At 40.0% G+C, this 13226-nt stretch overlaps 1 protein-coding gene across 1 annotated transcript in view; it reads left to right on the top strand.

Annotated features, from left to right (window-relative positions):
- The first annotated feature begins 259 nt into the window (after positions 1-259).
- SLC26A7 (solute carrier family 26 member 7) overlaps positions 260-13226 on the top strand; it is a 97895-nt gene continuing 84928 nt past the window's right edge. The window contains exon 1 of the mRNA XM_060775588.2: positions 260-877. Coding sequence (XP_060631571.2) covers positions 685-877 — 193 coding nt within the window. The 5' untranslated portion in view covers positions 260-684. The remainder of the gene's footprint in view (positions 878-13226) is intronic.

Genomic DNA, 13226 nt, shown 5'->3' with positions numbered 1-13226 from the left:
AGATCTAGCCAAATGTTACAGAGCATGTTTTCTAGCATCAGGAAGACAGAGCACTATGCTCCGGTTAGGGAGAGATGAATTCTGTGCTGTTTCCTTCCTCTTTCACAGAAAGAAAATAATTCCTCTCCCTCTTTCTGTCATTCTCTCTCTCTCTCTGTCTCTTTCACTCTCTCCCTCTCTCCTCATTTTTGAAAAATACCGTAGTTGGCTGGGAGACTATGGACTAGCTGGGTACTTCCTGATTGTATTAGAATAGCCCATCCCACCTCAAACATACGCCCAGCACTACCTCATTTTAATGCTGGATCCAGGCCAAAAGTACAAGCACTTCACTGAATATAAGGAGAGGAATGACTGCAGAAAGAATCATAAACTGTCACATAAAGCTTAGGATCACATTCATATCTAGGGCAGAGAAATAAGAGGCTGCCTGTGAAGAGCCTTTAGATATTGTGATGGGTGACAGCAAACATCCTTAGCAAGCCTCTGACAAAGCAAAGACAGTCGAGGAAGAAAGCTGTGCCTGTCACATAGATCCAAAAGTACAACCTTGATAAAAGAAGTTGAAGTTCACAACTATTTGGTGCAATTCTGTAGAGGTGTTTTTCCCCCTCTTTCTTTTCATCTTCTCTCTTACAGAAGAAAGAGCAGTAGAAGAAAGACGGGGGAGAGTGGGAATAAAGCATGACAGGGACAAAGAGAGAAAAGAAAAATGCCATCTGGAGAAAGATCCATGCCCTTCGCTTCGAGGACGTCAAACGGTGGTGTGTCAGGAGGCTACCTGTGCTGGAGTGGGCACCAAATTACAACTGGAGAGCAGATCTCGTTCCCGATACGGTTTCTGGGATGATGCTGGCTGTTCAACAGGTGATACAAGGTACTGTATTGGAAACTGGCACTGATGTCTTGCATTGCATAAGCTGAACGGCTCTAGCCTCTTCCTCCTTGCTTGCTTCTTTGTAATGATTATTGATGGATATTGACATTTCCTCCCTTGGCAGATGCTGGACTAAATTATGTCGTCTGCATAATTATTTGGCAGTAAATCCTATTGCATTTAGTAGGACTTTCAGGAAAACATGCAGAAAATTTAAGACTTGCAGGGGGCAAAAAGAGAATTTGTTGTCTTGTTTATGTTAGAGTGCAGAGAGGAGAGGGACAATTTTACCATGTAACTAGACACTAGAACAAAACAATCTTGGCTTATGTGTGCATATTAAATTATTTTAAATTGTATATAAGAGAGGTTGATGCTTATTTTTATTTGCTCTTTTGAAAATATAGTTGTGCAGGACTTTCACCACCAAATTTGTTTTATGAAACAAAACTTAGAATACAAGCCTGTGTATGTTTACACAGAAGTAAATGGGCAGTGGGTTAAAGCGCTGAGCTGCTGAACTTGCTAACTGAAAGGTCGCAGAATCGAATCCAGTGAGTGGCACGAGCTCCCACTGTTAGCCCCAGCTTCTGCCAACCTTGCAGTTCGAAAACATGCAAATGTGAGTAGATCAATAGGTACTGCTCTGACGGGAAGGTAACAGCGTCCCATGCAGTCATGCCAGCCACATGACCTTGGAGGTGTCTACTGACAATGCTGGCTCTTCGGCTTAGACATTGAGATGAACACTAACCTCCAGAGTCAGACATGACTGGACTTGATGCCAGGGAAAAACCTATACCTTTAAGTAAATCTTTTTAGGTTCACTGAAGTGTGAAGTAAACCCTCATTTATTTAGTCATTCTTATCTGTGTTTGTTCTACACTGTGTGTACAACATCACATTGACCTGATCTGCCTTACAAGGTTGATGTGATGATGAATGCTATGAAGAACTGTATAAATGCTAAGGGGTAGATCTAATGTTAGTTTTAACTTCAGAAGTCCCACTGAATGAATGGGATTGGTTAGTCACAACTTATGTGAATCCTTCAGATTTCAGTGGTGCAAGATGTAAAATAAATAAAACAAAAACCAGTACTGTGCTTTAGTTATTGCTTTATCAAATTAAATTTGTTGTAGATCAACACAAGCATTAACATGATCCCCAGAGTTATAACTGTAACATCTGTGAAATCAGAAACTACCTAATATGATACAAGTTTGATGCACGAAAAGGGCTCCCATAAAGCTCTTAGTGCATGTAAGATTTTACTTGCTACAATCAGTCTTTCACTAGCATCCATATCTTCTGAAATGCATTGTTTGTTTGTCTCTCTTTCAAAGCTGTACTGTAAGGCAGGGTGGCATCCCAAGCCAGTCTCTCCATTACGGTCAGATGAGATGCACATTTGAGGAAAACCCTGCAGCTAAGTGCCTTGCAAAAATGCATTAATAGAGAAACAAACATTTCATTGAGAAACAAACATTTTATGACTCTTTTACAGAGTTATTTTTTAAAAAGATTCCCTAACAGCTAGCCTTAGTTTTCATTCATGCATTGACAATTATAAGTGCTCCTTTAATTGAATTATTGTGCAGCTGGAACCATCCAGTTTGTATAAGTATTTGTGCTTGTGGAGTAATTAGAAACATCTGCATTGGCATGATTTAACTTTAAAGACCTTAATAGTGTAGTACTGTAAAGGATCTTGTTTCACTGGTATACTCATAGACAATAATTGTAATTAAAATGCCGCTAATAATGGGATTTTAGAAGCCAAACAAAATATTGAATTAAGAAGTAAGCAACACTTGATAGTACTTCTCTTTAGTTTTGTTTTGTTTTATGGCATATTACTCTAGCAGTGGTTTGGGATAGGTTTTTTTCTCCTATTTACAGGTGTAAAAAAATCAGGTATCCCTGGTGCCTAAATCTTTAGGACTGAGGCCAGTGGCTCATGTCCCAACACACATGTTTCCTTGACTGGTTTGTATCTTGCACTGTGTATGGAATGATGGCTCTGGAGTCAAGTACTTCATGAAGGGGGTGCAACTGCCTTCACTTTCATAAGGGAAAATAGGACTCTCTCTAGTATCAGATGGTTGAAAGGGGAAAAGATGCTCAGAGTTGGGCATGGTGCTGGAGTGGAGTGGAACACAATAATAAGACTTCATGAAATGTTACCAGACTTCATTGTGAGATTCAAAGCATGGGATGAGTGAATTGCTTGAGCAAATGAAACAAATTAACTCATTTATAAGACTCTTCACAAAGCATTGAGAGCATGTGTCCATTCTGTAAGTATAGCAGTTTAACTGATTATGACTCTAGAAATCAGGGTTCAAAATGCCATTTGGCCATTGAAACTGACTGGGTGACCTTGGGCAAGTTTTAGAGGAAAGCAAAGGTACACAGAACAATGCTTGCCAAGAAAAACCCTTAGAGATGCCACAAGTCAAGAGGGCTTGAAGACACAAAACAACAACAACAGGTGTCTTTTTGGACACTTTCCAACTTTTTGCTGTCAGTAATGTTGGCATCAGTGGTGACTAGAAGTGAGATTTCTGGCCATCTTTCTCCTCTTTTTATGTTTTGGAATGCTCCCTGAAAACAACATTAACTGGCTAAAACAGGCTTCCTGGAATCTTCATCTGAAAGAAGTGGATAGAGTGGTACAAGAGCAGAAGCTAATCACTCCCCAAGAGCTTCATGCAACCTGCACTATTGCTACTCCTGGCTTAAATGATCAAATCTAGGATGGACTTTGGGGGTAAAAAAGATAATGGTGAAGTGCGCATGAGTGAAAGTAAAGTAAACATATTTTATGTACAGGTAATTAGTAGCTGATTCAAGGAAGATAAGTGTTTAAAGGAAAATATGAGAATTAAGGATGTTCAGCTTTGTATTGGTTGAACTTGCTAGCTAAGCAAAGAAATGGGGATCCTGTATGAGTTGTTCGTTCCTTTAAAATTGATTTTGATACCCTAGTGAAGATGTTCTGTGAGTAGGTTGGCTAGGCATTGGTCTGCCCATCAAGAAGTTTATGCTGATTGTCTCGGGCCAAAGGAGACATGTCACTTTAACCTGGCCAACATAAATTGGGCTCCTAGAAACACAGGTTTCTGCAGAACCAAAGATCAATTTACACAATACATTTAGCATAATTTTGTGGGGGTGCTCTCCTCAGTGTTGGAAAGACATCTGTTTGCCATAGCATATGATTTTGGTCCCACGTGTATCTTGTATTTAGCATGCTTTGTTTTGTGATTGGTCATTGGAAGCTCAACATGGTCTTAATTTGAAAGTCTGATTACTAAGGTACATGTGTCTGAAGAAATCCTGTTATGTGAGGGAAAACAGCCTGATCCAAGGCAATAACATTTTCCTTAATATCTAGTTGGACCATCAGCCATGTTCTTGTCATTATTCTGCAATTCTTCCCATCCATAGTACCACAGTATCCACCAATGGTTCAATTTCATCCTGGAAAGAAATGACTAGTGGAGTTCTGCAGGCTCCTGTTCTGGGACTAGTTCTGTTCAACAACTTTATTAATGACCTGGATGAAGGTTTAGAGGGCAAACTGATCAAGTCTGCAGATGACACCAAATTGGGAATGATAGTTAATACTCCAGAAGACAGGATCAGAATTCAAAATGACCTTAACAGATTAAAGAGCTGGGCCAAAACTAACAAAATGAATTTCTACAAGGAGAAATGTTCCCATCCTGTGGTCTGCTAGAATGAAAATATGGTCCGTGGCCTCACCATTACTACACTGTAGTCTTGAAACCATGCAGCAATGAGAGCGACTGGTTTCGCAAAACCCTCTTATAGCACCTAGGCAATTGGGATGTTGGGAGGGGAGAGGTTGACTACCCATGAAATATTACTACTACTACATCAGCTCTAGATTATTAAATATGGTTTTCTGTGGGCAAGCAGATGGTAACTACTGGATGGCATATGTTCTTTATCAGAAACTAGAGCTGATGTGGTCTATCCAGTAAAATTTTCTGAATCAGCACCCCAAATAACCAAACCAAATGTAAAGTTGATCAAGAACTGATTCGTAACCCTTTTTGGTACTAATGTTGGAGAGTGGTCCTTGGTCAAAGTGGTCCTTGGTCAAGTGGTCCCTAGACAAAAAAAGGTTGGGAATAGAAGAATAGCTGACCCTATAAGAAATATCCTAAATATAATTAATCATGCTACCAGGGAAAAAGAGAAACTTTTGTTACTAAAACTAGACGTGTATAAAGCATTTGATACGGTCAACCATCAATATTTGCATAAAGTTTGTGAAGACTTTAATTTGGGAAAACAATTCTGCGAAATAATAAAGGAACTCTCGTAACCCTTTTTGGTACTAATGTTGGAGAGTGGTCCTTGGTCAAAGTGGTCCTTGGTCAAGTGGTCCCTAGACAAAAAAAGGTTGGGAACCACTCCTTCAGATTTTCTTCACAATGTCAGTGCTGCTAAACAAAACAAAACAAAGCCTCCGAGGTAGACAGATAAAAGGGGCTGTGCCTTTGTGAAAAGGAACTTCTTTGTGAGAGGCTTTGTCCATTGACATGTACCTGTATATTTTTATCCTGATAGGCTGGATTGCTCTGGTCTGGGTTGTTGCAAATAAACCATCATCCACTGGCCTCTCCATCCACTGAGGTTTTTTAATTGCTTTTAAATTGCCTTATATTTGTGTAATGCTTTTCTAAAAACAAGTTTACATCTGATTTCCTATGACTTTTAATGCACAAGATTCCTTTGTATATCACTAAGCTATTAACTTTAAGGAAAGCCACTCTCATAAGGTGTCTTGTTCTTTCTGTCCCAAGTCATTTTTTTAACTCAAGTAATGTCAAAATTTTAATGTAAAACTTTGATATAAAGTAGAGAAAAGAAATTAAGATAGCCTGAATATTATACCTAGAGGACATGTACAAAAACATTCATAAAGGCATGTGAAATTAAATGGAATTTGAGGCAAAACTATGCCCCATACACATGAGGACGCCAAAAGTTCATACTTGGAGTTTTCAGCTTTCTACTAAAACAGGTGATTTTGATAGAAAGACCAATGGCTACTTACTGAATTTGTCTCTTCTTATCCATTATCCTCCTACTTTTTTGTGAAAGAGAGTCCACCACCATAGTACCTTTGACAGTTGAATGGGCTACTTCTGGAAGTGCGGGACTCTTATTCAGACTGGATTACCACCAGTAAGGAATGCTTTAGCTCTGGATTGTTAAACTTTAAGGTGTGTGTGTGTGTGTGTGTGCGTGGGTGGGGAGGGGATGACTCTTGGGGTTCCTTAAAATTATGCAATTTTGTGATTCCATGGCCTGATAAATATCTGCTCACTGACTGCCCATACATCTCCATTCTCTTCTATCTGGTCCTTAAGCTCCTCCTAGCTGTTTGTGCTCCTTATTAAAATCCCCCTCCAGCATGCTAACGATTGTCCTCTAAAATCTTTTTATACACCAAAACAGTTGTCTTTGCTAATTGTCATCCTAAACAACATTACCATCAAAATTGTCTTCTTCTCTCCTGACCCCGGACTACCACCACTATTGTCACCATCTTTCTCTCTTGGCCAAAAGATGTTGTCACATGGTCAACAGCATACTTCCTGCAGTCTTTAGGACTTGAGTTGCCAATATTAATGGTTGTTAAAGAGTTTGATCCCTAAGACATGCAGCTGTGGACTTTGAGAGATCAGCTCCTTTATTTCTTAGGCTTAAAGATGCTTCATTCATATGTGTGAAGTGAGCTAAGATTGTTGTTGGGCTCCTCAAAAGGGCCGTTGTATTATGCTTTTGTCAAAGCTACTATAGAAGCCTTGGAGGGGCAGATACACAATCTGATGTCCAAATAGCTCATGATGCACAACTAAACACCTACTTTATGTATTTATATTTTAAAAGCATTTTCTCTTTGTCTTTCAGTCTCTACCCCTCTTCCCAGCTCTCCCAAAACAGCTTATAAATACCAGAATGGGATTTGATATCTTACCCATGTAAATGATACCTTGTTTCTCCAAAACGGTCTGTGTACTAACTGTATAATCAACTCAGACAAGCATATTATTAAAGTAATCCTGTGGTGGTCCATATAGATGGATTAACCCAGAAAAGAACCATTCTGACTTGAATGCAGAATTCACCAGAATCAGAGGCAGAGATGATTTCATCAGTTGTATGGATGAATTGACATATTACCTGACTTGCTCTTATCTATTTCAATTGGTGTTTCATATCTCAACCTCTGAGTTGGTATAGTTCTCATGTGTGTATAACCTATGTCCTACTGCACATTTAGGTTAGGTCTTTACTGTTCTTGTTAAGAGGCTTTTTTCCTAAAATATTTTTTATCTATGTCACATCCCTTCTCCATCTGTCAGTTTTTAGGTGTACATTACAAAAACAAAGATTTGTAGTCAAATCTAACGCACTCTTTCCCTTCCCTGTCAGCTGAGAGGCAAGGAGAAGGGACCCTGAACTTGCCAGCCTGCCTGATGGAGGAGTGGTGGCTTCCCAACTCACCTCATTTAGGCCATTAATGAGGCCAGTTAGGAAGCCGTGCCTCATTGTTCTTTCAGCTGAGAGGCAAGGAGAAGGCCTGAATGAGGCCAGTTGGGAAGCTGCCGCTCCTCCATCAAGCTGAGACTGGCAAGTTCACTAGCCTCAGCATGATGGAGGGCACAAGCAGGTTTAAGTGCGTGATTCTAATGTGCCATTGTATTAATGTGCACCTCCATTTTGGCTAAACAATTAAGCCCAAATAGTTGTGCATTACATTTAAATAAATACAGTTCTACCATGCATCTGGATGCAGCAGAGGGAAGTACAGTGATGATGATGATGATGAATCTTTATTTGTATCCTGCCACCATCTCCCGAAAGGAACTCGGCACGGCTCACTGAAGCACTCCAAGTGCCGCATACAGACAACAATACATAAGTATTAATACAAAGACATAAGTACCGTCAACATATGACTGGTGATTTTCCTGCTTCTCTTCCAACTCTATGATTCTATGATTATTCAAAGACATATCCGTATTAGCCTGAGATATCGGTATGCCAGCTGACTGCATAAGAATGCTTCTCAGGCTTTTAGAAGGACAGTGCAATCTCGCCCTCTCTAGAAAAAGAGTTTCAAAGTCTGAGAGCACCAAGAGAGAAGGGCTTTCCTGAAAATCCTTGAGCTTTAATGAGCTCATAAAGAAATATATGGTCCTTCAAATAGCCTGGAACCCAATCTATAATTGTTGTTAACTAGTATCAAGTCCACTTTGATTTATGGCCACCCTATAAATGAGAGACCTCCAAGTCCCCCTATCATCAACTGTTCTACTCAAGTCTTGCAAACTCTGGAACGTGGCTTCCTTGATTGAGTCTATCTGTCCAGTATAACAAATCCATATGATAAAATTAATCCATATAGTAAAGCAGAAAGCAGAGATTTTCCACCAGCAGAGTTGACCAAGTGCTTGCCTTTCTTTTTCTCTCTTCCCATTTCCTTTTTCCGTATGTATTTTAGGGTGCAACCATGTGAGTAAAGGTTAGTTTTATGGATTTTATTAGATTGATTGAAGATTGAGATCAGTAAAGTATTGGTCATATTTGGTTGCAAAGATCTGTAAAGAGAAAATATGGCAAAAATCATCTTGTTTTCATTTGAACCCAGGTGATGCAATGGCAGTAATACTTTCATTTCACATCTCCTAATGAGAAAATATAGCCACGCTAAGCAACACCTTACATATGTAGGGGCCTATATTAGCAGTAACTTAAAATCACCATGCTTAAAAACAGAGGACAATTTGCAGAGCATAAGCCCCAGGTAGGCTATTTCTGCTACTGATGCCTGTATCACATTTCCATTTGGATGAAATGAGTTATCTGAACTGGTGTTAATCTGGTTAAATAATGGAAACTACAGAAGGGAGAAATTTCATCCTGTTGATTTTCCTGGACCACTTAAAGACATTTGATATTTTTCTGCATAACCTGCTATAATTTGAATGAGAGAGCAATGTATTGTGATGGTTCTACCCTTACCCAACAGATACGCTGTAGAAGGCTCTGTCAGAGGATACATGTTCTTTCTGACCCAAAGAAATCTGTCTGTGTGCTATCCAAGGGATCTCTCATAGCTTCCAATGTCAAGTCCTGCAATTATTCAAAGTGAGGTCATTACTAATTGACAGACTAAACTGAATTCTTTGTGGCATGGGTTCTGACTTGTGGTGTCTGAACGAAGTGACTTCCACCCAGTATACTGGAATATTTATTTATTTACCTTATTTATACCTCACCTTTCTCAACCCTGTAGGGGACCCAAGGTGGCTTGCATATATATAGGCAACAATTTGATGCCGTGTAAACATATATACATAGTAAAATAAACATACACATTAAAACAGAAATTAAAACAAATTAAACCTTAAAACACTGATTAAAAATCATGTTATCCAATATCATAATCCATGGCTGTTCCAAATTGTCATTGCACTATTTCATATTCTCTAGTAGGTTAATAATTGTAAATAGAATTCACTTGCTAGCCTTCTTCACTTTGGACATAGGATGAAGTGGCACATACATTCCAACTGTCCCAATTTGTCAAAGAAAGTCCTGATTACGCCGCACATCCAAATACACCAGACAGACAAGCAGTGTTAATGCAGTCTCTACGGCTGTAACTGAGGCATCTGTCAGTCATGGTTTGATGGATTCCTTTCAACTTATTCAGCCTGAGGACAAGATTTTGGGAAGAACGAAGGTGACCACTTGTTCTTTAGACCCTTGCCTGTCCTGGCTAATTAAATTGGCTAGTGCGAGGGGACTGGCAGAGTGGGTGAAGGTGCTGGTGAATGCCTCTCTGACTCAAGACATAATGTCAACTAGTTTCAGGGAGGCAGTAGTAAGACCTCTATTAAAGAAACCAGCATTGTATTCCACTCAATTGATTAATTATTGGCTAGTATCAAATCTCTCCTTTTTGGGCAATGTTCTAGAGAAGGTGATGGCTTCACAACTCCAAAGTTTCTTGGATGAAACCTATTGTCTGGATCTATTTCAATTTGGTTTCAGGCCTGCCTATGGGACAGAGACAGCATTGGCTGCCTTGGTGATCTACAAAGAGAGCTAGACAGGGGAAATGTGTTCCTACTAGTTCTCCTGAACTTATCAGAGGCGTTCAATACCATCAACCAAGGTATCCTTCTGAGCAGCCTCTCTGGGATGGCATTGGGAGGCACTGTTTTACAGTGGCTCCAATCCTTCCTGTTGGAGTGGACCCAGATGGTGGTGCTGAGGGACACCTGTTTGATACCCTGACTCCCCACCCCCGGCATGTGGTTTTTGGGGTCCCCCAGGGCTCCATCATGTCCTCCATGTTGTTTAATATCTACATGAAACTGTTGGGAGAGATCATCTGGAGTTTTGGAGGTCGGTGTCAAGTTTATGCTGATGACACCCAACTCTATAACTCCTTTCCATCGAAAGCCAAGAATGCCATCCTACCCCTTAACCAGTGCCTGTCATCAGTAATGGACTGAATGAGGGCTAATAAATTGAAAGTAAATCCAGACAAAACATAGGTACTACTGGTCAGTCAAAAGACTCACTAGGGTGTGGGGTTACAGCCTGTGTTGGATGGAGTCACACTGCCCCTGAAGACACAGGTTCGCAGTCTGGGGGTGCTCCTGAACTCAGCCATGACCCTAGAACCCCAGGTGTTGGTGGTGGCCAGAAGCTCCTTTGCACAATTAAAACTTGTGCATCAGCTGCACCCATAATCTTGAGTCGCCAGATATGGTCATTAGTTACATCCCATCTAGACTACTGCAATGCTGTCTATGTGGGGCTGCATTTGAAGATAGTTCAGAAGCTGCAACTGGTCCAAAGATCGAAGCCAGGTCACTATCTGGAACGCCATACAGGGAGAGAACTACTCCCATGTTATGGCATCTTCACTGGCTTCTGGGCTAAAAACAAAGTGCTGGTAATTACCTATAAGACCCTAAACAGTTTGGGCCCAGACTATCTGTAAAACCACATCTCGGAATTCAAAATGATTTTAACAGATTAGAGAGAAGGGCCAAAACTAATATAATGAAATTCAACGGTGACAAATGCAAGATACCCCACTTAGGCAGAAAAAATGAAATGCAAAGATACAGGATGGGGGAGGCCTGGCTCGAGAGCAGTACATGTGAAAAAGATGTTGGAGTCCTCATGGACAACAAGTTAAACATGAGCCAACAATATGATGTGGCGGCAAAAAAGCCAATGGGATTTTGGCCTGCATCAATAGGAGTCTGTCGGGGGTGTTTTGAATGCAGTTTTCCTGCTTCTTGGCAGGGGGTTGGACTGCATGGCCCATGAGGTTTCTTCCAACTCTATAATTCTACAATTCTAATCTTTAAAGAAGTGGTGTTAAATTTTACAATTTTTCTTCCTTCATCAAAATGTGATGGGAATTTATAGTGTGTTTGGTCCACTTCCACTTTGGCTATGGCATTTGCAGTATGTTGTGAGTTCATCTGATCAATATGGCCTTGTTACTGCTAATTTCTTTCCATGCATGGATAACCTGCAGTCTGTGTAAATCGCCACACTTGACATTTCTTTTCAGTGGGAGTTCCTTTTTTGACCGTTTGACCCTTCCCAAATTAGATACAGTAGGAAATTTCTTTTGAAAAATAAAAGTATTTTACACATCACTAAAGGTATATCTTCTTTGTAGAATTAATGCAGTTTGACACTACTTTTATTATCATGGCCCAATGCCATGGAGGCTCCTTCTTTGGAGGCTTTTAAGCAGAGGCTGGGTGGCCATCTGTCAGGGGTGCTTTTAATGTGATTTTCCTGCTTCTTGACAGGGGGTTGGACTGGATGGCCCACAAGGTCTCTTCCAACTCTATGATTCTATTATTACAGTCAGCCTTCCACATTTTGTGAGACTGACTTTTGCAGATTCATTTATTCACATATTTGATTAAAATAATCTCACTAGGAATTTCTTGGTCCTCCATTGCAACCCTATGGTCAATTTCTGAAAGTTTGTCATACAGTTTTGCTGGGGGACCTAAAGATTCCTCTCTAGGAGACTTTAGGTCCACCAGTGTGACTCTATGGCCAACTCCTGGCAACAGTTGGCAAAAATCACACTTGGCACAGAGGGAGATAAGAGGTGGCACAGTGAGAAATCCTTCACAAACTCCATAGCCTTTTCATATTAGTAGCATTGAAGACTGCTCTCTGTTTCTTGTTTTGTCAAACTTTTGTTTAATTAATTATTTGTACGAGTTTGTTCATTGAAGTTTGCAGCTGTACTTATAATTCATTGATGAGTCACCAAACAGCCATCTGACCAGATGTTCTGGCTGAGGACAGAGAGGTTTTATGATGAACCTGTGTGTTCCAAGTTTTCCTCCGCTTATATCAAAACCACCTTTTCTCCAAGACTTTGGCCACAATCACCAGGTAGAAAAATTGGCCATAATCCTTCAGTTCCCATGATGCTGACAATTTTTAAAAAATGATATAGCTTTCACTGGCTCCTTTCCTCACGCCTCCAAGCCATAAAAATACCCCTTTAACTATAGCTATACATATAATTGTAAAGAATAATGAAAAGAATAATGCTTTTAAAACAAAGTTAGCTAGCGAGGGATCCATGCCATGGATGGTGGGACAAAGCCCATCTGTTACCTAAGGTAGCTCTAAATCTTTTTCTTGGCTTATGGGATTCTCAGAAAGCCAAGGAAATTAAGACTTCATGAGTTGGCAAAATCCCCTAGAATTTGGCAATCTTTCTTAGGCCGCTGGTGTGCATGCTTCAGACTTGTCCTTAAAAACCAGAAGAGCGGCTCATGTGTCTCCATGAGAATTGTATCCAGCAGCTTCTGAAACTCTAGAAGTCTAAGCATGCCAATTAAAGTCTGGAGATACTCATGCTTGTGTTCAATGTGAGAGATTTCTAATCCTATAGCGCATCACCCAAAGAGAGTGAGAGATCTTTATATCTCTCTGAAATAGATAGAAATGCATTGTTAAGTAACAATGTGATCCTAGGCTTGTTTACACAGAAGTAAATCTCATTCTTTAATTGGACTTCCTCCCAATAGGTTTGAAACCTATAAAGGTACTTAAAACTTAATTTTATTTTAGCAATGTTCATAATTTTGACATACTATCTTAACCAAGATGCTCAGCGGAAAAAAAAAAGACATTGAGCACTCTTACCATCCCTAACTAGAGTTACTCTTCCTTAGCTTCAGAGATAACGTTTTTGATAGTACAAGTCTTTCAGATTATTTTGGGGCAC

Source organism: Anolis sagrei, chromosome 4, assembly GCF_037176765.1.
Source record: "Anolis sagrei isolate rAnoSag1 chromosome 4, rAnoSag1.mat, whole genome shotgun sequence".
Lineage (NCBI taxonomy): Eukaryota > Metazoa > Chordata > Lepidosauria > Squamata > Dactyloidae > Anolis > Anolis sagrei.
This window is presented reverse-complemented; position numbering and strand designations above follow the sequence as displayed.